Consider the following 25,132-nt stretch of genomic DNA (forward strand, 5'->3'; position numbering starts at 1 on the left):
TCTGGTATTCATAAATGCCTTACTCAGAGAAGCTCTTTAGCTAGATAGGCTAGCAGAGCAAGAGTAAAGCTTTTTGGAAGACGATGTCCTACAGAATTAGTACCAGGTTCAAAATGGGAAGGTAGAACCTTATTGAAATATGGCCAAAGTAAGTCAATAAATAGCCCTTAGTCCTCTTCAAAAAATTCAGGTTTAACTATTCATTTTCTAAAACTGTTCCTCAACTGATGAATGGATTTTAAAAACATAGTATGTCTATACAATGTGATATTACTCAGCCATAAAAAGGAATGAGGTATTGACACATTGCTACCACCATATGGATGAATCTTAAAAACATAATGCTAAGTGAAAGCTGGGCGCCGTGGCCCACACCTGTAATCCCAGCACTTTGGGAGGCCGAGGTGGGTGGATCACCTGAGGTCGGGGGTTTGAAACCAACCAGGCCAACATGGCAAAACCCCGTCTCTACTAAAAATACAAAATTAGCCAGGCATGATGGCACATGCCTGTAATCCCAGCTACTTGGGAGGCTGAGACAGGAGAATCGCTTAAACCTGGGAGGCAGAGGTTCAGTGAGCCGAAATCGCACCACTGCACTCCAGCCTGGGCAACAAGAGTGAAACTCCGTCTCAAAAAACAAACAAACAAACAAACAAAACAAACAAACCAAAAAAAACTAAGTGAAAGAAGCAAGTCATAAAAGACCACACATTGTATGACTCCATTTATAAGAAATGTCCCGAACAAGTAAATCTATAGAGACCTAAAGGAAATTGGTGGTTACCTAGGGTCTGAGGGGAGGGAGAAATAGAAAGTGACTACTAATGGGTACAGGCTTTCTTTTTGGGGTGATGAAAATGTCCTTAGGTTAGATAGTGGTGATGGCTGCACAACCGTGTAAATATACTAAAAACCACTGAACTTTAAAGGCATACTTCAACAGGGTAGATTTCATGGTATGTGAATTATATCTCAAAGCTGTTACTGAGATTCTTCTTTTTTACTCATCTATTTGAGCTGCTATTATACTTAACAAACTGACTAAAATTTCTAAGGCTTTGGTATCCTAAAAAAAATTCTGTCTCAGTTTGAGTATGCTAGTGGTACAAATACTTAATAGATGGGTATATATGGCAGGGAGACAGGAAAGGGCTTGCTTGATTTGGAGGACAGCTTGCCCAATTCAGCAGAGCTGGAAGTAGAACTCCAACAAACTTGCTGTGTCAAGTGTCTCCACTTACATCAACATTTATCATCTAAAAATACCTTAAAAATTGAACAACACAACTGTGTTCAGTGGGATAGGCAGACAAGTATCTATCTGTGTTCTGATGTTACCACGACAGGGAGGACACCTGAGAGATGAGAATTTTCTGAGAGGACTATTGGCTTTATTTGGATATTAGAGAAAAGCAAATTTTAGGCTTATTTCCCTATTCATGGTCAAACAAACAAGAGTAGCCTGAAGGTATCATGTAAGAAAACACAAAAAGCAGAGGTGTGGGAGTTTCATAGTTCTCTATCAGAATGTAAGAAAATAAAGTTTTTCTATGCTTAAGTCTGCTTTCTGTATTTCTAAACATGACAAAAACCTTGTTAAACACTTAAAATCCTCCCAGAATGATGGAAAACTGGAAAAAAAATATGAAGAAAAAAATGCTTCACCAGAAATAAAAATTCTCTATATAGTGATCAAGTCAGTGAGTCCTTCTCACCCCAGGAAAGTTATTTCCTGAGGTGGACCTAGTATCGATTTAGCTTAAAAAATTCAGTGTTTCCAATTTAAACAAATTATCAAAGTTTCCTTTATATAGTATTTACCTATAAAACAAATTTATAGCCAAAGATGTCTTTCTTATGGGCCTGTATTTCTGATATTCCAGTTGCCAAATAATGTTTGAAATTCCTGCCAAGGAAAATAATTATCCTTGAATTAAAAAAACCTATTCTGCCTTCAGGCTTACTCATGTGGTCAAGTCCATCCAAACTTAATCACAAATCTCGCCCTTTCTTCTCATCTCTAACAGAAACAAAGCTTCCATAAAAAGCAAGTTTACACTGCCTGCCAAATAAAGATGTTTGGAAGGCTTTCTGTGCCTGTTTAAAGAATCAAATATTAGGGAGACTTTGAAATTTATGTTGTATTCTTAGCAACTGGGCCCATTTGATTATTTGGAGAACACATAAAATGGCAGTGTTTCTTAGCTCCTTTGCAAGACTTAAGAATGGTGAACATTTTAATGGTTCCGTAGATACTCTCAACTTCCACTTACCCACTTAAAAGATTACAAATTATTTTGCATAAGAACAATTTCAATCTATTTCATATGTGTAGGAAATAAATAACAAATACCTCATACCTACTTAAGAAACAGAAAACACTAATTACTTTGAAGATTCCCATTAATTTAAGGAAGAAATGGTTTGGAAACAAGAAAAAAATATATAAGAGCACTTTTAAGACATAAAATACAGTTTTGGTTTGTCTCCTATTACAAAAGTAAAAGGATTAGTTGTGCAATTATACTTCTTCCATCCAAAAATCTCCTTTTATCAGACAGGATGCCACAGTACACTCAAATTTTGGTTGGTAAGACTGCCACAGGTGCAGAAATGCCATAGTTGGGAATATGTAAATTGGATCTACTGAAATCTGGGGGCAAGAATTAGAAAATGGAAACTGTGGGCACTTATTCTGGTCTAGACTTCCATTTATTTCACTGCGCTCACCAAATCCTTTCCAGCCAATTGAAAACCTCAAAGTCTTAGCAACTTTGCCCATAATAGGGTTAGTCATGTGGCAAAGTACAACACAGGCCATTTCATGTGCCAGCAATTTACAAGACTGGATTTCCTGTTTCCTGTTTGTGCATATGTAGACAGGTTAAGCAACAAATTTTTCAAAGATCAAAATAAAAACCTCTGAACCTCTTCTTTCTGTCCCCAACCTGAACACAAATATTAAGGATAACAAAAGGGTATATTTATACGCAAATTCTGCTCAGTGTTGGAGATTCGTGAACAATTTAAAAGTCACTGTTTTAATATACTATGCTATTCCTGGCATTTCTGATACTAAGTAAATGTTCCCAGGAAAGAAAAATAAGAAAAAAAGAAAAGAGAAATAAATGGGAAAAGTAGTTGATAATATATTGTTGTTGTAACTCTATTTTTTAAGAACCCTCAACCCACTGCCGTTCTTCTCGTATGTAAATTTTGAACCTAAACTGAATGAAAGAGGCTAAGAATATATGGCCAGTGACTGAGATAGGAGTCAACGGTAATACAATTTAAGGCTTCTTGTTTTAAACTTCTTAATATGTCTAATTCAATTCAACTGCCAAGCTTAGAAATTCAGGTGAATGGATTTGAAAAACATTTAATTAAAACATTAATTTAGTACAGATGGTCCTTGACTTATGTTGGTTCAATTTATTATTTTTTGACATTATGATAGATTTATCGGGATATAACACCATCCAGAAGTCAAGGAGCATCTGAATATCTTTCCTAAAAAATACAGTATAAAACTCTGTGCAGTCACAAGAAAATAGTAATGTGAAATTTAAATTCCACATTTCGGTGAAAATAGTGCTTTCATCGATACTACTCAACTTTTACTCCTACATTGACACCCAAAGTTAAGATGAAAGTTATTGCCTTAATGTCTGACAAATAGTTTTCAAATAGCTAACAGCAAATGCCAGACACTGTGCTAGCCCAAGGAAAGCTTATTGGGGAAGGCAGATACGTAAATCCGGTCTTTCTGAGCACATGAACAGGGATTCCCTTATTCATAAATCACTTAGGGTGATTTTCATGGCCTGATGCAAGGACTCCAGAGAGAGAGAGAGAGAGGTAAGGAGTTGTTCCAGTGTGTTTAGGGGAGGCAAATGAATAAGAGAAAGGACACGTTCCCCTGCCAATCCCCAGGGGAAATGTCTCAGAAAACTCAGGGTGATTTCCCCATTACCTCCTTTCTTACTTTTTTTTGGGTGAATTATCGAGGACTGGCTGACCTAGCTAATTCTATTTCTACTGTTACCACTTGCTGCTGCTAAGAATCTCTCTCTTCTCCTGGCCCACTGGTTTTAGAACCAGGTCTCCAATTTTTCTCTTAGAACCTCCTACTCTGAAGGAAGTACATGGTGCTCTGGACATTTTTTTTCAAAGTTTGATTATTCTTAAATAGTAAGGAAAAACGGGGTTTAAAAAAGGTTATTTTCCATGTCCTTCCTCTAATTTTTTTCATTTACCATAGAAAAGGACAAAGAAGACCTGTATATTTGGGTGCAAATAAAACTTAAGAATAAAATAAATCTGTGTTTTTTAGGAAAACTGATTTGAGGTAAAGCTGAATGGATGCCAAGGACCCCTACACTAAGGTTGCGAAGAAGGGCTGCAGTGAGGAAAAGAAAAAGGAGAAGTGGATTGATTTATGAGTTTATTCCTTTTTTCTCCCCTCTCCCATTTTATCACATGGCCATGCATTCTGCCCTAACAGATATCCCAGAACCAGCTCAGGGGAAAGTGAGCCTTTATACTTTTTAAACTAACATATATCCATATCATTTCTTTCTAATTATTAACTTCCTAAAGGGAATGGTTCAGTATAGTCAAATGTGGGTTATATAAGCTTAATAAATAACTGGATAAATAATTTCATTAAAAAAAGATTATGAAGAATGTTGAAAACAAAAGGTATGTTGGTGACTTGCTCATATTGTTACACTGCAGCTCTTTCTCTCCTGGTCTAAGAGATGGGACTGAAAGAGCACTATGTGAGAATTATAAGAAATGAGTTTAATATAAGAATACTGTACCTTTAGGTCCTTTCCCAGGTGTGGGCTCTACAGTAGTTTTGCTCCATATAAGCATGACTCCACCTGAGTCTCCAGTAAGAACACCTCCATTCCCCAAGAATGCTAAACACTGCACAAATTTTGGCTTTTCATATTTCTACAAGGAAACAACGAAAATTTTCAATTTTCTTTTTGGCATGACAACTTGATGCTTACTAAACAATTAAAAAAATTAAAGTTTTATACACCTAATGACATTAAAACAATCTGATTCTTACCCCAAAAATTCCCTGTTTCCTTGTTAGTGAATTGCCACTCCAGGTCCAGAAGAAAATATGAGATTTACCGCATGTAATTATGGTATTTGCATCTGTCGGGTGAAACTCCACAGCCAAAACAACTTCATTTGTTGTCTATGAAAAGGGAAATAAAGCTTTAGATGAATGTATATCCTTATCTCCTTCAAGTATCAATTCAATTACTGCTACTTACAATTAACAATAGGGAAAGATTTTGAGAAAATGCCTCTTCTTCTAAGATAATTTTCCTGAAAAATTTTGATAATGTATTTTTGGGATGATTTAAATTTGATGTCCTTGTATTTTATCATCTTTATGCTATTTATAAAAACTTTGCATTAGAAAGACATTTATATGAATACCTTTAACTTCTTGCACATGCCAGAGAAGTACACTTAAAACTATCAAATTTAAGAGCAATGTACATTCTTTCTTAAAGACACTGCTATTTGTATTAAAAAAAAAAAAAGAAAATCTTATCTTTCTTTGTACTATTATTATGGAGCATTCATTCATGCAACAATTTTTTTTTTTTTTTTAAGATGTAGTCTTGCTCTGTCACCCAGGCTAGAGTGCAATGGAGTGATCTCGGCTCACGGCAACCTCTGCCTCCGGAGTTCAAGTGATTCTCCTGCCTTAGCCTCCCCAGTAGCTGGGACCACAGGCGCCCGCCACCATGCCCAGCTAAGTTTTTTATTTTCAAGAGAGACATGGTTTCACCATGTTGGCTAGGCTGGGCTTGAACTCCTGACCTCAAGTCATCCGCCCACCTCAGCCTCCCAAAGTGCTGGGACTACAGGCATGAGCCATTGCGCCCAGCCTCAACAAAGTATTTAGAGATTAGGACTAATTTAGAGATATGTCCTTCAGGCTGAACTCTTAAAAAGTAGATTTAGAATGGTCAATACTGATTCCTACAGAAATTAAAACAAAAACATTTCCAGAGAGCCTTTATGCTTTTTTCCCTCAAAAAATCTAGCAAAGACAGGCATTAAGTTTAAAAGATTTATGGTGGAATAGGAAGAATACAAGCATGAGACTCAAGAAGAAATTACTAGTTTGTTCATTAAAACGATTTCAATTGAGGATATTATTCTAAAACAGTGTATTTCTATAATTTCAGTAAATCATAATTCTCACTAAATTGATTTTTTTTTTTTTTTTTTTGAGACGGAGTCTCGCTCTGTCACCCAGGCTGGAGTGCAGTGGCACAATCTTAGCTCACTGCAAGCTCCGCCTCCCGGATTCACGCCATTCTCCTGCCTCAGCCTCTCCAAGTAGCTGGGACTACAGGCGCCCGCCACCACGCCCGGCTAATTTTTTGTATTTTTAGTAGAGATGGGGTTTCACCGTGGTCTCGGTCTCCTGACCTCGTGATCCGCCCGCCTCGGCCTCCCAAAGTGCTGGGATTACAAGCGTGAGCCACCGTGCCCGGCCAATTGATATTTTATAGTAAAATCATCTACTCAAACTTAACAGTGAGGTGAAACCTACCTACATGCCTGTAAAGCTACTTATTATTAGCTAGTGTTTATTTACAGGGTGATCATTAATGTCCACTTTTTAACTTAGCAAAGAACTTTATGTGTACGGAAGCATTTCCTTTTGGCAAAACAACATGGGCGGGGCATGGTGGCTCACGCCTGTAATCCCAACACTTTGGGAGGCTGAGGCGGGTGGATCACGAAGTCAGGAGTTCAAGATCAGCCTGGCCAAGATGGTGAAACCCCGTCTCTACTAAAAATACAAAAAATTAGCCAGGCGTGGTGGTGGGCGCCTTTATCCCAGCTACTTGGGAGGCTGAGGCAGAGAACTGCTTGAACCCGGGAGGGAGAGGCTGCAGTGAGCTGAGATTGCACCACTGCACTTCAGCCTGGGTGACAGAGTGAAACTCCGTCTCAAAACAAAACAAAACCATGATGAAGATGATAGTCTTATGAACCGTGTTAAAAATAATAAATTTTATGTTATACTAATAAAATGACACTTGAAAACGTTGTTGTAAATTCTTTTTTCCCCATAGTTCCAATATTTCCATGAGTTTTACATTTCTGTTACTTAACATTTGGGCTTAAGGGCCTTTGCATAAGCACACAAATAAAATTCAACTAATAAAATCTAATGTAGGCCAGGTGTTGTGGCTTATGCTTGTAATCCCAATGCTTTGGGTGGCCAAGGTGGGAAGACTGCTGAGGCCAGGAGTTACAGATCAGCCTGTGCAACAGTGAGACCTGTCTCTATGAAAAGTAAATTAGCCGGCGTGGCGGTGCGTGCTGTAGTCTTAGCTACTTGGGAGGCTGAGGCTGGAGGATTCATTTGAGCCCAGGAGTTTGAAGTTGCAGAGAGCTGTGATTAAGCCACTGCACTCCAGCCTGGGTGAAGCATGGGACTCTGACCAAAAAAAGTTGAAGATAAAGTACAGCACACCTTGCTTGTTATATAATTTCCCACAGTGATTGAGTAGTATAGAACTATATATATATTTAGCAAGTCTAAGTAAAGTTTAAAGATGTACTGAACAGTCTTTAGTTTTCACTCAGACAAATCAAAACTACATGACAGTTAAATCTTAGGCCAAATTAAGATAATCAAAGGGTTGTAAAACTAACTAAAAATATTCCCAGCATACCCATCATGCTAGTGGTAAGACAGTCAAGATATGAACTGAAGAAATCTATGAGTTTAAATCACTTTGCGTATGAGTATTGCCTTACGGGACATATCCTTTTAACTTTTTATTGATATATATATATATATGCACACAAATTTTAAGTACGTAGCTCAATAAAGTTTTATAAATTGAAAACATCGCTATTCAGCATTCAGAACAAGAAACAAAACATTACTAACATTCCATAAATACCCCAGATCCCCTTTCCAGTCACTATCCCCTTCCCCTATTTAACCATTATCCTGATTCTTAGCAGCAAAGATTATTTTTCTCTGTTTCATTCAAATGGAATTATACACAACGCATTCCTTCATGTCTGGGTTATTTTGTTAACATTTCATTTGTAAGATCCATTTGTGTTGGTGCATATAGTTGTACCTTGTTTATTCTATTTGCTCTATTGTATTCTTTTGTATGAAAATATCACATTATTTACTTATCCATTCTCCTGATGGGCAGGGTAGTTTCCATGTTTTTGGCTACCATAAACAGCACTGCTATTTGCCTTCTAGCAAACACATGTATACATTTCTGCTGAGATGAACAATTCGGGCCAGAAGGCATGCATATGTTCGACTTTAGGTTATGTCAAATAGTTCTCTGAAATTCACTAAATTGTTCCTAAATTCACTAAGGAACAATTCACAAAGTTCCTAAATTCACAAAGTACCTAAATTCACTAAAACTTATCTTTCTGCTCTAAAAATGTCCTTTCCTCCAAGTCCTACAAAACTCCCATAATTCAGAATACAGTTGCCAACGCCTAACTGAACAGATAATATGGCTATTATCAACTTGTATGCCCAGCAGCACTGTGTGAGAGTTCCAGTTACTTTGCCTCCTCACCAACCTTAGTATTTTTGTCTTTTTCATGTAAGATATTTTGGTAGGTGCATAGCAGTATTGCACTTGGGTTTTAATTTGAATTTCTCTGATAATTAATGCGGTTGTGTACCTTTACATATGCTTATTAATCACCTGGACACCCTGTTTTATGTAGTGCCAGAAGTCTTTTGCTGTTTAAAAAACTGTCTTTTTCTTACTGAACTATAGATGCTTATATATTCAGAATATGAGTGTTTTGTTGGAAGTACGTATCACAAATATTTTCTCACACTCTTAAAGGTGTCTTGATAGGCAGGGCGTGGTGGCTCACACTTGTAATCCCAGCACTTTGGGAGGCTGAGATGGGAGGATCATTTGAGATCAGGAGTTTGAGACCAGCCTGGCCAACATGGTGAAACTCTGACTCTATTAAAAAAAATACAAAAATTAGCTGGGCTTGGTGGCACATGCCTGTAATCCCAGCTACTCAGGAAGCTGAGGCGGGAGAATCACTTGAACCCAGGAGGCGGAGGCTGCAGCATTGCAGCATTGAGCCAAGATCATGCCACTGCACTCCAGCCTGGGTGACAGAATGAGACTGTCTCAAAAAAAAAAAAAAAGGTGTCTTGATAAAGAGAAGTTTTTAATATGATTTATCTTTTTCTCCCATTATGGTTAGTACTTTATATGCCTTAAGAAATCTACTTATAAAGGTGTTCTGTATTTTCTTCTAAAAGCTTTACTGTTTTTTACCTTTCATGGTAAGATGCATAATCCATCTAAAATTGATTTTTCTGAATGCTGTGAGGTAGGGGTCAAGGCGATTTTTTTTTCATGAGTATCCAATTAATCCAGCAACATTCACTAAAAACATTATTCTGTGCCTACTGCATTGCCACCTTTGGCATAAGTCAAGCAACTGATTTGTGTAACCTGTTTCTATATTCTCTTCCACTGATCTATGTTTGTATCACAATGTCTTAATTACCTAAGTCTTGATATTTTATATTTTATGTGCTTTGACCTTATTCTTTTTTTTCACAATTGTCTTGACTATTCCCTATTCCTTCCCCTTCATATTTCCACATATATTCAGTTTGTCAACTCCTATGAAAGCTGAGTTTTGACTATGCTGAATGTATAGCTCAATATGCAAAAGTGACATCTTTATTGTCTCCTATCCATGATTATGTAATATCCCTCCTCTTTAAGTTCTGTCAGTATGGTTTTTAAGTTGCCTTACTGAATTTTATTTTTATTTTGAAAATTAAAAAAAATTTTTTTTGAGACAGGGTCTCGCTGTTGCCCTGCCTGGAATGCAGTGGCACAATCTCAGCTCACTGCAGCCTCAATCTCCTGGGCTCAACTGATCCTTCCACTTCAGCCTCCCAAATAGCTGGAACTACAAATGTGCACCACCATACCCTGCTTTTTTTTTTTTTTTTTTTTTGGTAGAGATAAGGTCTCATTATGTTTGCCCAGGCTGGTCTCGAACTCCTGGACTCAAGCGATCCTCCTGCCTTGGCCTCCCAAAGTACTCGGATTATAGGTGTGAGCCACAGCACCCAGGCCCTTACTGAATTTTAATGTTAATTTTTTATTTTTTTTCATGAGAGGTCCCACAAGCTCGGGTCATCTGGGGTGCCCTCGCCTTACTGAATTTTAAACTTACATAAATTAAAAAGTTAGGTATCAACTCCCCAAATCCTTGTGACTTAAGCAAGGATGGAGCTCATCTACAGTAGAACAGAATAAGGTCAAGACAGGGAGAAGAGGAGAGACAGTCAACCCATAATCCGGCCCCTGAATCAAGTCATTTCTGAGTCAAAATCTCCTTCAGACCTTTACTAGAGGTTTTCTCTTCCTCCCTAAACAGGAGTCAATACATCCTCTGTTTTGATTAAGTTAACTTTATTTTTATTATTTTTTGAGACGGAGTTTCACTCTGTCACCCAGGCTGGAGCGCAATGGTGTGATCTCAGCTCACTGCAACCTCTGCCTCCAGGGTTCAAGCAATTCTCCTGCCTCAGCCTCCAGGGTAGCTGGGGTTACAAGCACCCGCCACCATATCCGGCTATTTTTTTTTTTTTTTTGCATTTTTAGTAGAGATGGGGTTTCACCATGGTGGCCGGGCTGGTCTTGAACTCCTGACATCTAATGATCTACCCACTTTGGTCTCCCAAAGTGCTGAGATTACAGGTGTGAGTGACTACCCCTGGCCAGATTAAGTTAATTTTAATTGTTTTGCAGTAGCTTGTACTAGAAATTGTTATAATGCAGATATTTGGGACACGGTGTTTAGAGAACTTCCTGACTACCTGGATGTGAGAAGTGAGGTAAAAAGAGCCAAGAATGATGTCCAAGTTTCTAGCTTAGGTAGCTAGGTGAAATGCGGTGTCAATCACTAAGGGATGAAACTGGTGGTTGGGGGCTAGGAAAGATGATTATGTACAGATTTGAACATGTTGATTTTCATTTGTGGTAGAGGACATTCAAAGAAAGATGTCTGGGATGCAACTAGAAATATGAGTTAAACCTGTTAGAGATCTGGGCTGGAGATAACTGATATGGGACTCAGCAGATAGAAAATGGGGCCATGGGAGCAGCATATAGTATCAGTGGAGCATCTGGAATAAAACTCTGAAGAACACCAACATTTAAAGTCCTGGAAAGGAGATCGAGAAATCGCCGGTAGGAGGAAAACCACAAGACTTCATCTAGTAAACCTTACTATGAATAATCAAAATTGATATATTTCATTTTCATGCAACTTCCCTATGTTTCAATGTTAAATTACTCTGAATAACCAGAAGTCAATCTATATCTTCATTTATGCTTTTTAAAGTTTGAGGTTTTCTGACAACTTATATTCCTTTTAAGTACAATCAAATCTACTTCTTTCAAAACGTTAAGTTAAACATCATATAATCTTTTTGCCCAACAAGCTAAAAGCTTGAAGCTTACTCAAAACAAAACTGTTAAGAGAGGAGTTGGAGAGAAATGTGATGTTATTTAAGAGTATGGCAACTATTACACAGACTTTTTAAAGCCATTCTATCACTTTGAATCTTTTTAAAAGCCTGTCAGAGGGAGAAGTCCATTTCTGGCTCATATAAACACAGCTTCAATGCATTTTACATTCTTCTCTTGCAACGTACAGCTTGATCCACACAGAGATCAACCCTTGTAAAGAGTTATAATGCAATTATAGCAATTATAAATGCTATTAAATTTTCTAAAATAATCCTACAAACACAATTAAGACCAAAAAACTTATCATAAGCCCTTCAGTTACATCAGCCATATTCCTACTGAATTTTTCCTCTAGATTTCTAAAGTTTTAAAGATGGAATGAAATTACATGTTTTATTGAAGAAGAAAACCAAGAAGATTTGAGATCACACATCCATCTACTCTGGCATTTCAGGACTATAGTAATGTCTGAAATATTGAAATTGCTTCAAGTTGCTTGACTATTTTATCTTGTATAACTATAGTGTTAATATCTTAAGGATTATGACAAATCACTAAATTTGCTGAATTTGGCTAGTAAATCTGCTTTTGTGACTTAAGAACAGATAGTTCTAATACCAATATAGTTCCAAATACCTGCAAAACAAGTAATGTACTCTAAGAGATAATACTCAGTTTTTTAAAAATTTACCTTTATTTCTGCTCCTTTTGCTTTTTTCTGCCAGTCCCATACAGTAAGCATATGCTCATTGGAGTCATCAATAACACATAAATGAACACCTGAATCCTAAAGAAAAGTCAATTAGAGGCATTTTAAAATTCACTGATAGGGCTAACATTCTAAGAAAGAAATACCATATTATTAAAACTGCTAATAGTAAGATAACCCAAAATCCTTTAAACTCATCGCTCTTTGAAACATAATGAATACACTATTTACTACAATTGTATTTTCCTCAAAAATATAAAGATTCTTTTAAAAAATATTCTATTTAAATCCCCTCATCCCTCCAGGTTGATTTCCACTTGCCATCTAGTCACTCCTATTATTCAGAGATAGTGACTAATTTTGAGGCTATCCTAGTCCCTTCTGCATCTTATGCTTCCTTCTTACTGCCTGTATTAAGGTATTTTTCCTTGTGGTAGGCAAGAAGAAATGTACACAATTTCATAACTTTGTTCCTCACTAAATTTTGACAGTTTGACAGAATAAGCTAAAATTCATGGCTATTTTAAAGTTTGCTGATTTCAGTTTTCTGTGAGACACCTGACTTACATTAACTTGAATAAACAACCTAAGTAAAATTATAATGAAATTCCTTTTTTATAATGAAATTTCCTATTTTTCTGAAACCATTCTCATTCATGTATTTTAAGTATCCCAGTTTAAGAAAAATAACTATAGATGATATTAAATGCTTTTTTAAAATAGTATCATTTGTGAAATATGCTTTACAATGTTATGGAACAGAGAAACATTGCAATGAAGAGTGAGAGGCACTGAGGAAGGGCAGAGCTTACTCTCTTCTCCTCTTTATATTTCTCTTAGCCTAAATTGGAATATTAACTGAATCAGAAAAGATAGAGTTATGAGGCAATTCAAGATGGTCTTAACACCGTAACAATGGTTATCAACAACCTGACAACAGTTCCTGCTATAGAGATTTATGAGAGAAAATAAAGTAGCAAAAGTATTGCCTTTATGACCTCTTATCTCCTTTTCTAAATGTCTTTCTCCCAATTCCTGACTTGTTGGACCCTTGACATTCAGTGCCTTCAAGCTAGCAACGTTCCTAAATTCACTAAAATTTATCTTTCTGCTCTAAAAGTATCCTTTCCTCCATGTCCCACAAAACTCCCATAATCCAGAATACAGTTGCCAATGGCTAAGAACTGAAGACATAATATGAATATATAACTGAGGTCACATAAAATCTACAGGGGTATTTATCTTTGAAATTAAAAAAGTATGTATCCTAAAATATAGAAGGTTGCCTGTATACTTTATAATCATAATTATATACAATTCAAGAAAAAACCAGAATGTTTAAATGAGTAAGATCTTGTCTTATTTTACCCTCAGAATAAGGCCTCAACACTTAGAAAAGACTGCCGGGGGAAATTTTAAACCCATGTTGTCATCAATTCAAAACCAAGATAATTCAGGACTTTAGGAAATACAAAGGTCTGTTTGTTACTGCTGCTCAAATATGACATCAAGAAAAGCCAGTACTTGTACAGAATTGGCCAAGTTTCCTGTGAATTTTTAAAATAAAATAGATCTTTTCTATGATTCAAGGTAAGGCAAAAATACATCCTATTGCTTGTGTGAAATTGTCCTATGCTTTGTATATATTCCTCTAACCACTTCCTGCTACTACATGGGAGCTCTACCTCAAGGCAGCATAATTACAAGAATAATTAAAGTAAAATATCTTGCATCCTAACTAAACCAAAGTACTTTAGCACTTAGGTCGAAATGCTAGCCATTTAGCAATAGCTAATATGTTAGCAATAGCTAGCATCTCATTTTTCAATTCAGGATTATCACTTCATGGACACATAAACACAAAACTGAGCTTAACTTCTTTCCTGCTTTTTTGTTCAGCTTGCTTACTTCTCTAAAAATTGTTACTTACTGCTTTTGAAAAATCCAGGCATCCTACTCCACGCTCAAAAGTGCCAAGTCCAATAATCTGCAGGGTGGATAGAGTAACAGAATCCCACACTCTGACGTGGGGTTGTAGAGGCTGCAAAAACACAAGATAGCAGGGCTAACTGGACAGGTGGATGCAAATATACACCAACAGCACACAGAACTAATGCCATTTAAAAAAGTAATAGGGATGGATAAGCTTCTAATAAATTACTAGATTTAGACATGCCTCCAAATGAATCTTAAGTAGGTATTTTCCTATACTGTGAAAATAAGAAAACAATAGCAGCAAATAACTTGTGTATTTACTATGTTACACATACTATTCTAAGTATGACATGTATTAATTCGTTTAATCCTATGTGCTATAGGTACACTATTATAATTATCATTTAACAGATGAAGAAATTGGAATACAGAGATTTAAATAACTTGCCCAAAGTGATACCGCTATTAAAAGGTTGAGTCGGCCAAGCGCGGGGGCCCACACCTGTAATCCCAGCACTTTGGGAGGCTGAGGCGGGTGGATCGTGAGGTCAGGAGATTAAGACCATCCTGGCTAACAGAGTGAAACCCCATCTCTATTAAAAATACAAAAAATTAGCTGGGCATGGTAGTACGCGCCTGTAGTCCCAGCTACTCAGGAGGCTGAGGCAGGTGAATCGCTTGAACCTGGGAGACAGAGGTTGCAATGAGCCAAGATCACGCCACTGCACTCCAGCCTGGGAGACAGCAAGACTCGGTCTCAAAAAAAGAAAAAAAGAAAAAAAAAAGGTGGAGTCCGGATTCTAATCCAGGCAAATTTGCTCTGGATTCTTTGCTTTTAGCATTACTAATCTTCATTCCTGAGAAAATAACACTTTTTATCAATGTCCAATAAACTGCTAAACAGCCCTTAAATTGCATTTGAAACTGGAAGGGGTCTTAGAAGTTATCCAGCAGAAACCTTCTACTCCTTTTCTTTAAAGAAATTGAAGCCTGAGAATGTCATGAGTATAGTCATACATACGTTACTCAGTCACCATTAATATTCACTGTTGATCCTTAGAAATAAGGTATTTGTTATACAAACCAACTGAATAATATTAAATAGTAACTGAAACTCTTTAAGTTATATCAGTTCTAGTCACATATAAAATCAAAAGTTAGCCGGGCATGGTGGCATACACCTGCAGTCCAGCTACTCACTCAAGAGGCCAAGGCTGGAGGATCACTTGAGCCCAGGAGCTTGAGCCCAGCCTGGGCAACAGTGAGTTTCCACCCCTATAAATAATTAATTAATTAAGTAAATAAGAATCAACAGGTTCATCAACTAAGGGAAACTGCAGTACCTTCCGGCAGACACTGGTAAGTTATTTTATACGTTACTTTATATAAAGAAAATGTAATGAGCGTATCAGTTTTCCCATTTTTACAGTAAATGGTTTAAGGGAGAACACTTATTTTTTAGAAACAAAATTTATTAGTATGACTTTGTCTTTTAAAGTGTTCTTGTATCCTAATGTTTTTTCCATGCTTATACTAGAAATTTCTCAGTACTTAAATTTTAAAACAATAAAACAAATGAATTGTGATTAAAATTACAATAGATTCCACTCTAACAGCAATGTCTCTAGGTACAGAATGCATAACACTATGCCACTCACCCTTCCATCTTTATCCACGCCAGCTATCTGTCCAGTTGCAATCCTAATTTTGTCAGGATGTATAGCAAGGCTAAAAAGCAGTATTAAGAATGATTTTAAACACAGGAAACATGAAACAGCAGAATACCTTTGTACTGACATTTTTCAAATAAGCAGTTTTTAATCATTAAAAAACACGTTTATCTGTTTTCTTTAGCAAATCAAACAAACATCAAATATCTGAAGATTTCTGAATCTTCAGCTGTACTTTTTACTTGTTAAGCTGCACAGATTAATGAAACACTAAGTTCAAAGAAAATATTTACAACTGTGGCATGCTAACAAACTGTTTTCATTTGTTCAAGTTCCTTTCTAGTCCATGCACACTGGCATACAAATCACATGACTTTATTATAGTGAAGATGCAATATTGTGCTGTGTAATTTTAATCTATTAAAGTACAAGCATTTTTTCCTTTTGCTACATAATCCTCATACATGCTGACTTGACAACTTTTCATCTTTTAGGCCATTCCTTACTTTTCAACAAAAGAAAACAGCAATGAGCATCTTCACACATAGTGCCTTCAATCTTTTAATTAGTTCTTAGTGCTAAATTCTTGTAAGTCAAACTGAGGCAAGGAATTTTTAAATAGAAATGGGTAGTAGTGTAGCGTATGTGCCTAAATTACTCACAGTACGTATACGAGTGACTAGCAAATTTCTGAAAAAAGACATCTTTATGTCCGTATCTAGACTCTTTCAACAACGGTTGAACACTGTGAACATTCTCTTGCTCTCAAATATTTGTACTTAAGAATACATCAGAGGGATATTTACATATTAATACATAAAGTGCTTCCTCATTCTTTACAGCTACATGGTGACCTATAGGTACACTACAACCTCACCAGTAGTCCCCAACTGAAAAATACTTAGGCTGTCTCTAATCTTTATCACAAACAATGTTGCAGTAAATAGTTTTGTACATACATTATTCTGCGAGTGTAAAAGGCAATATTTTAATCAACTCCAAAAGTTCAATATTTATATAATATTCTAATAGTCATCTATTAATTTTTTTCTGGATAAAGATACAGGTGCCAGAATAGTATAGACATAAAAGCTTTTAAATGTTAGGAAACATCCAGTCAGTCCTTGGATCTAAGTGGGGAAAAGGGTAATAAATAAAAAATAAAAGTTGGAAAATATTAATAAACAATAAATAATTGCATTTAACTAAAAAGTAACAAAATAATTTAAAAGCATTTAAAAGGAGTTCTCACATTTGTAGTCTGATATCCTATGGCATACTTATGATCCTTATTCAGCTAGATTTCTTTCTTCCCAAAAGAATAAAGCTTCAAGTCTAAAATTTATCTACAGAGGACAAATCCTCAATAAATAAGTAACCAATAATCACTTTCAGAAACCTGAAAATATCCAGTCTGTCCCATATATGCTTCATACTACAGACCAGAGAAGAGAAAGACTTTAAGACATCTGAGAAAGCAGAAGAGGTTCCAATCATGATTTATGGAGGATGTGTTTTGTTGCTGCTGATACCATACCACCATTTTGGAGGCTGAAAGTCCTTTTTTTCTTTTTAAAATATATTCAACAGATGACCCATAATATTTTTACATTCTGAGCTTTCCACAAGAAATCACTTTCAATAAAATCCAAATTTAAAAAATACAAAATGAGGGCCTGAAAGAACAAAAATGAACCAATGTTAAATGATACCAACCATTTCACACAGTCTGTATGACCCAGGTAGTGTCGTTGAGTTCTCTCCTCATAATTAAATAGTACTACTACTGATGCAATGAAATAAACTATTTCTCCGGTCGGAAGAAGGTAAACATTAGCTCTACAGTCCTTTCCTCGATAACCATATCTTAAAAGAAAAAGAGTCAAGGTTTTAAATAAACATAGTTTTCAAGTTGTTAAGAGATTTTTCAATGGATACTTAAGGAATTAGGAAGGTACAATGAAGAAGACTGAACTAGAACTAGAAAACTTATGTCCTGGACGGGCAGAGTGCTCACACCTGTAATCCTAGCCCTTCAGGAGGCCAAGGTGGAAGGATCACTTCAGCCCAGGAGTTTGAGAGTAGTGTGGGCAATAGTGAGACCCCATCTCTGACAGAAAATAAAAAAAATTAGCCAGGCATGGTGGCCTGTGCCTGTAGTCCCAGCTACTTGGGACGCTGAGGTAGGAGAATCACTTGAGCCCAGGAGGTCAGGTCAAGGCTGCAGTGAGCAATGATTGTGCCACTGCACTCCAGCCTGAGCCACAGAGACTCTGCTGCCGCCCACCCCCACCCCTCCACCCAAAAAAAGGAAAACTCGTATCCTGCCATTATCCCTAGTGTAACCTGACTCTTTTAGTATGTTTAAATCTTAGTTTTCTCCTTTACCAGACAAATATATATTGAGATCCTAATGTGTATCAGGCATAATGGTGAACATTCAGTTCTGAACAAAAAAAATGTAGGGCCTATGTCTCTGGAGCTTATCCTCTGGCAAAGAAAAAAATTAATCACCAAATATAAAATTACAAATCGTGGGGGGGGGGGGGGGGAGACTGCTAGGAGAAAGCCTAAATGGAGGACCTAATTTAGATGGAGAGAAAGAGAGAGAAGGGAGGGACCAAAAGAAGGCCTATCTGGAAAAGGGGTATTTATGCTGGACCTAAATGATAAGTAATAGCCAGGAACAGTTTGGTAGGCAGAATGTTTGTTAAAAATATGTTGTACAGAACTGAAGAATTGGTGAGTGTGTCCAAGCTGATATCTGCCTAAGAAGGGAATAATTCAAGGGACGTGGGAGGAAGTACAGGAGAATGGAGGCAGACAACAGAGTTCAAACTACCAACTCCTTTTGTTTCACTGAGTTTCTTGGAGGTTCTAAGAGAAGTGAAAATTTCTAGGTGAAATTAGGAAAGCTCTCCTTTAACAGTCACTTTAAAAAAGGTCTGGCTGAAAAGTTAATTCTGAATTAGAATCAGCCTTGTTAATTTGAGGTTACAAAATGCTTAACTGATGTTTTCTTATTTAATTCCTACAGTAGCCCCTGTGAGGTATGGGTTATTAATTAACCCCTTTTATAAGTAAAGAAAGTTAAGGTTCACAGAGAGTAAGTGGCAGGGCCAAAACTCAAACACTAGTCTTCCAATTCCAGTCTAGTGCCTTTTCTAGCATACCACAAGTACCTGCCACGATGTTCACAAAATACTGTTTGTCCTTTCCAAAGATTGAAACTTTGATGGCTTTAAATTGCTAACAGCAAAGAACTAGAGATGATGTCTCCTTTTTTTGTTTTTTTTGTTTTTTTTTGAGACACAGTCTTCCCCTGTCGCCCAGGCTGGAGTGCAATGGCATATCTTGGCTCACTGCAACCTCCGCCTCCTGGGTTCAAGTGATTCTCCTGCCTCAGCCTCCCAAGTAGCTGGGATTACAGGCATGCACCACCACACTTGGCTAATTTTTTGTATCTTTAGTAAACATGGGGTTTCACAATGTTGGCTAGGCTGCTCTTGAACTCCTGACTTTGTGATCCGCCTGCCTCGGCCTCCCAAAGTGCTGGGATTACCAGCGTGAACCACCGCACCTGGCCTGATGTTTCCTTTTTAATTTTTTAAGTAGCTGTTATTTTTTTTTTTTTGTATAAAGACAATTTTGACAGAGAATAGGTTAACTCATTTGTCAAACTAGAGACAAAGCAAACGAATTTGCTGTCATGGGAGAGAAGGATACGCCCACTCCAGTTTGAGCTTCTCAGGAGGCAGTTCCGTTCTGATGTCATCATAGTTGTCAACATCGGAAGGAATGAACATGGTAATTGGCCGACCGCGCATAAACATTTTAATATATTCTCCTTCTGTTGAAACATAAGACGAAAGTTAAGTCATACGTATTTTCTGTATAGTCATACAAAAGTGGATTATTAACGTGATACAATAAAAACAAGACAAAAATGACTACTTCAAAGTTTTAGTCTCATTATATACAATTGTTTTTGTTATATAGTTGTCCTGTATCCATGGGGGACTGATTTTAGGAACACCATCCTCAGATACCAAAATCCATGGATGCTCAATTTCCTGATACAAAATGGCATAGTATTCGCATATAACCTGTATATTTTAAATCATCTCTAGATTACTCATAATACGATATGAATGGTATGTAGTTGTTGTATTGTTTAGAAAATAATGACAAAAGTCTGCATATATTCAGTATAATAGACAATTTTTTTCCCCAAATATTTTCAACCATAGTTGGCTGAATCTGTGGATGTAGAACCCATGGATGCAGAGGGCCAACTATATTACACAGCATACAGAAAACAAAGTGATACTATAAAGTCCTAGTCTAAAACATTGTAGGGAAAAAAACCAATGGCCATTTCCTTAACTGAGAATAATTTTTTCATAATTAAAATATAATTTATCTAAGTCGACACATTTCTACAAGAAGTCCAGGAAGGCTGAGTAGAAAAACACTAAAGAAAATTTTGTGACAGCAGTTTTTCTAACACTTGAAGAGTGAGATTATTTGGATAGACAACAACCATGTCTACCACACTACTGGATGAACCTACAGATGTTAAATGGCATAAGTTTTTCTTACGCCAGGAAACAATCAACAATAAAAAGGCCACCTACAGAACAGGAGAAAATATTTGCAAGCCATGTATCTAATAAAGGGTTAATCTCAAAAATATATAAGGAACTCAATAGTTAAATAACTGATTTTAAAATGGACTAAGGACATCTTTTCTTTTGTCTTTTCTCCAAAGACATAAAAATGGCCAACAGGTATATAAAAAACTGTTCAACATCACTAATCATCAGAGAAATGCAGATCACAATCACAATGAAGTATTACCTTATACCTGTTGGATGGCTATTAATAATAATAATAATAATAATAATAATAATAATAATAATAATAAAAAGACGGCCAGGCACGGTGGCTCACGCCTGTAATCTCAGCACTTTGGGAGGCCAAGGTGGGCAGATCATGAGGTCAGGAGATTGAGACCATCCTGGCTAACACTGTGAAACTCCGTCTCTACTACAAATAAGAAAAAAAAAAAAATTAGCCAGGCATGATGGCGAGCGCCTGTAGTCCCAGCTACTTGGGAGGCTGAGGCAGAAGAATGGTGTGAACCTGGGAGGTGGAGCTTGCACTGAGCCAAGATCGCACCACTGCACTCCAGCCTGGGCGACAAAGCAAGATTCTGTCTCAAAAAAAAAAAAGACAAGTGTTGATGAGGATGTGGAGAAACTGGGACCCTTGTACACTGCTGGTAGGAATGCAAAATGGTGTATAGTTGCTATGGAAAGCAGGATGAAGGTTCCTCAAAAAGTTAAAAACACAACTACCATATGATGCTGCAATCCCACTACTGGGTATTTTCTAGAAAAATTGAAATTAGGATCTTGAAGAGACATCAGTATTCTCAGGTTCACAGCAGCACTATTCACAATAGCCAAGATGTGGAAACAACCTAAACTCACCTGAATAAAGAAAATGTGGCATATATATATATATATATATCTTGCAATAATAAAAAACAAAAACATGACCTCAAGATTTCAAATATAATACTCTGAGATTTTCAGGACAGTGCTAAGAAACAGTTTTCTTATTGGCAGCATAGGTGTCTTATATTTACATAAACCAATAGGTGTTTATATGATCTGCGACAGTCTAAAACTAAAATGTTAAAAAACACAAGTCTAGAATCAAATCAATATTACACATCTTTTTTTTTTTTTTTTTAAAGAGAGTTTTGCTCTTGCTGCCCAGGCTAGAGTGCAGTGGCGCCATCTTGGCTCACTGTAACTTCCACCTCCCAGGTTCAAGTGATTCTCCTGCCTCAGCCTCCTGAATAGCTGAGATTATAGGCATGTGCCACCATGCCCTGCTAATTTTTTTGTATTTTTAGTAGAGATGGGGTTTCACCATGTTGGTCAGGCTGGTCTTGAACTCGTGACCTCAGGTGATCTACCCGCCTCAGCCTCTCAAAGTGCTGAGATTACAGGCATGAACCACCACGCCTGGGCAATATTATACATCTTTTACAAAAGAAAATACTTCACTCAACTGATGGAATTTTTCTTTTTTTTTTTTTGAGATGGAGTCTCGCTCTGTCACCCAGGCTGGAGTGCAGTCGCACGAGCTCGGCTCACTGCAACCTCTGCCACCCGGGTTCAAGTGATTCTTCCCACTCAGCCACCCAAGTAGCTGGGATTACAGGCATGCACCATCACAACTGGCTCATTTTTAGTAGACACAGGGTTTCACCATGTTGGCCAGATTGGTCTCAAACTTCTGACTTCAAGTGATCCGCGCCCCCTCAGCCTCCCAAAGTGCTGGGATTACCGGCGTGAGCCACCGCACGCGGCCGCTATTCCTTTGAAAACAAAAAACCAAAAAAACCCCACCCCCACTTAACCCTGCCTCTAGCATCCCAGTGACCTACATATAACAGGTTTAATAATATTGATGGTGATTGTGAAATGGTTACAAAAGGAGCTAAAGGAGAGACAAAGACTTAGTACAAATACATGGGAAATGTCTAGCACTTGGCCAACTTGTCTGGCATGATACGAAAATAGCATTAGAACCAGACTGAAAATGTGATCATCACCCAGAGGCTGATACAACCTTAGGATCTCTAATAATGACTTAAACGACCTAAGGAGAAGAGTATGTAACAATGCACTAGTTTATATAATGCAAACCATGAAGAGGAAGGAAAGATAAATTACTTCCTGAATGTCTGCAAGTATTTCTTCAGTCAGATTAAAAGGTTGTGCTTGGGCTGGGCATGGTGGCTCATGCCTGTAATCCCAGCACTTTGGGAGGCCGAGGCAGGCAGATCACATGGTGAGGAGTTTGAGACCAGCCTGCCCAACACGGTGAAATCCCGTCTCTACTAAAAATACAAAAATTAACTGGGTGTGGTGGTACATGTCTGTAATCCCAGCTACTCGGAAGGCTGAGGCAGGAGAATCGCTTGAACCGGAGAGGCGGAGGTTGCAGTGAGCTGAGATCATGCCACCGCACTCCAGCCTGGCAACAGAGTAAGACTCCATCTCAAAAAAAAAAAAAAAAAAAAAACAACAAAAAAGGTTGTGCTTGTTATGGGTGAGAAGTTCAAGTTATTTTTATTATTATTACTCAGTGTAGTTGGCCTCAGAGTTTGATCTAAGAACAGGCTAAGGCCTCCCACACTATGGTTTTAACATCATATGATGTACGTCTTCATTACTTCTGAATCTAAGAGTGGGCTCTACTTCCTGATGATTTTTAGCATAGCTGAAATTTGATAAGAAAATGACCAGTTATAAATATTCCCTACTTCTGCGGTCATCCTGATCTGTATTTCCTTGTCCTTATTTGTATAGTTTACTCTTTTAAGTATCAACTTGTTATATAATTTTTCCTCTAGTTTTTAAGATTACAAACTTTTTGAAGGCAGATATCTCATCCTTTGGAATTTATTCCAGGATCTTTGATCAGAGGTGTACATCATAAATACTTTCTGAGTAAAAAAGATATTTAATAGATGCTTCTATCACCACTTAGAAAGGCGTGTAGGTACAGCAAAGGGGGAGGGTTAGTGACAGTATCAGGGAAGAAAAAAAATGCTCTCCTTTTTGAACAGGCACAGCTCAGAACACCATATTGGGTATCAAGTGTCAAGCAGCCTAAGAAACCAAGTAGAAAAGCAAAGGCATGATCTAGTGCTTCTAACTTTTCTGATATGATATAAAAATGGCAATGCATATTAGGATGACAATGCTTTCACTATCTATAAATTGGTCATATATGTTGGAGATCAAGTATATAACCTAAACGCTTCAAATAATTTCTGGCAATACATTATATTGAAAACAGCATGAGCTTTGGAAAAGATTATGACTTGAATCTTAGCTTCACGCTTTGTTAACTGCAAGACTGGCTTCGTTTTCTCAATACATAAAGTGGTAACACTACCTACTGTTTGGAATTATAAGTGATTAAATAAGACATCACACTATAAAGCATAATATGAGGTTCTTGACATATATTTATCCTTTTGCCTTTGAAAGGGATTTATGACCACTCTAAACACTGTTTAGCAATTGTTTATGATTTAGTACACTATAGTATCTTTTCATAAGCTTTAAAGTGACTGTCCACAGAACAGCAAGTATAAGCAAACTAGAATTCTGCTGAGTCTATTATGTACATTTTAAAACAACACAAATTCATTTGCAGGAGATGAAAATGAGAGAAGTGGGAGAGTACATGATGACTGAGGGTGGGGACACTGTATTCGAATACCCCATACCCCATCTCAGGGAGGGAGCAGCAAGCCCACTCAATGAAGAATGTGGACCCAGTGTTACTAAGTCTTATTTTTCAAAAGAAATAGAAAATCTATAATTTATTGTGAAACCTACCAATTTTAAAATGTTTACTCCTCTACCAAAAAAGGGAAAACATCATATGAAAATATACCTTTGGCCTGCACACAACACCAGTTTGCAACCTCTTCTTTTAGGAAGACACTCTTTACCTTGGGTATTAGGTAAAATATATAGATGAAGAAGAGCCTCTTTTCTCCCCAGTCACTGTCAAATTCTCACTGCAAACTTTTTCCTGAGAGTCTCAGGCTTCTTGATCTTACAATCATAAAACTTATAGTCAGTATGTATTAATTATCCCAATGCTACTTTCTGCCTATCTTCACTATAAACCACCAGGAAACTCAATAAGGGATGGGCGACGGGACTGATCAAAGCAGAATACGAGATCAGTAACAATACAAAGTCTGGTGGTCCAGAAAAGGAAAGTGAGGAAAACTACCTGTCTCATGATAGTAAACACAGTATGAGGTATTCAATAATGAAGCTGATGCTAACTGAAATATAACTAGACTCAACATTTTATCTCCAACCTTGGTATGGTGAAAATTTCTGGGACTGAGAGGGAGTGAAGAGAAGCCAAGCTTTGTGATACAGACCTTGGTTTGAATCTCAGCTTTAGCACTTACTAGCTTATGTTCAAACAAAATAAATATTTTTAAGTCAATCTGATCAGTGATAGAGTAGTTTAATTATTAAAGAAGAAATTCTGTAGGATATTGTTCATAAAGGCTGTTGTTCATTTCCCCAGACACATACAATGTTGGGGCTGGATGAAATTTTACAGCTCTCCTAGTCTAACCTCCTTTTACAGAAGGGGAGACCAAGGCTCAGAGAGGTTAAATAAAT

General features: G+C 37.1%; 1 protein-coding gene across 2 annotated transcripts in view; it reads right to left on the reverse strand.

Moving 5' to 3' along the window:
* EML4 (EMAP like 4) overlaps positions 1-25,132 on the reverse strand; it is a 164,403-nt gene that overhangs the window by 32,859 nt on the left and 106,412 nt on the right. For both annotated transcript variants that reach the window (XM_030800374.1, XM_030800373.1), the window contains 7 exons: positions 19,614-19,737; positions 17,604-17,753; positions 15,876-15,945; positions 14,213-14,323; positions 12,265-12,360; positions 5,084-5,218; positions 4,827-4,962 (listed from right to left, as the gene is read on the reverse strand). In XM_030800374.1, the coding sequence (XP_030656234.1) occupies positions 4,827-4,962; positions 5,084-5,218; positions 12,265-12,360; positions 14,213-14,323; positions 15,876-15,945; positions 17,604-17,753; positions 19,614-19,737 (822 nt within the window). The remainder of the gene's footprint in view (positions 1-4,826; positions 4,963-5,083; positions 5,219-12,264; positions 12,361-14,212; positions 14,324-15,875; positions 15,946-17,603; positions 17,754-19,613; positions 19,738-25,132) is intronic.

Source organism: Nomascus leucogenys, chromosome 19 (assembly GCF_006542625.1).
Source record: "Nomascus leucogenys isolate Asia chromosome 19, Asia_NLE_v1, whole genome shotgun sequence".
In the NCBI taxonomy this organism is placed as follows: Eukaryota; Metazoa; Chordata; class Mammalia; order Primates; family Hylobatidae; genus Nomascus; species Nomascus leucogenys.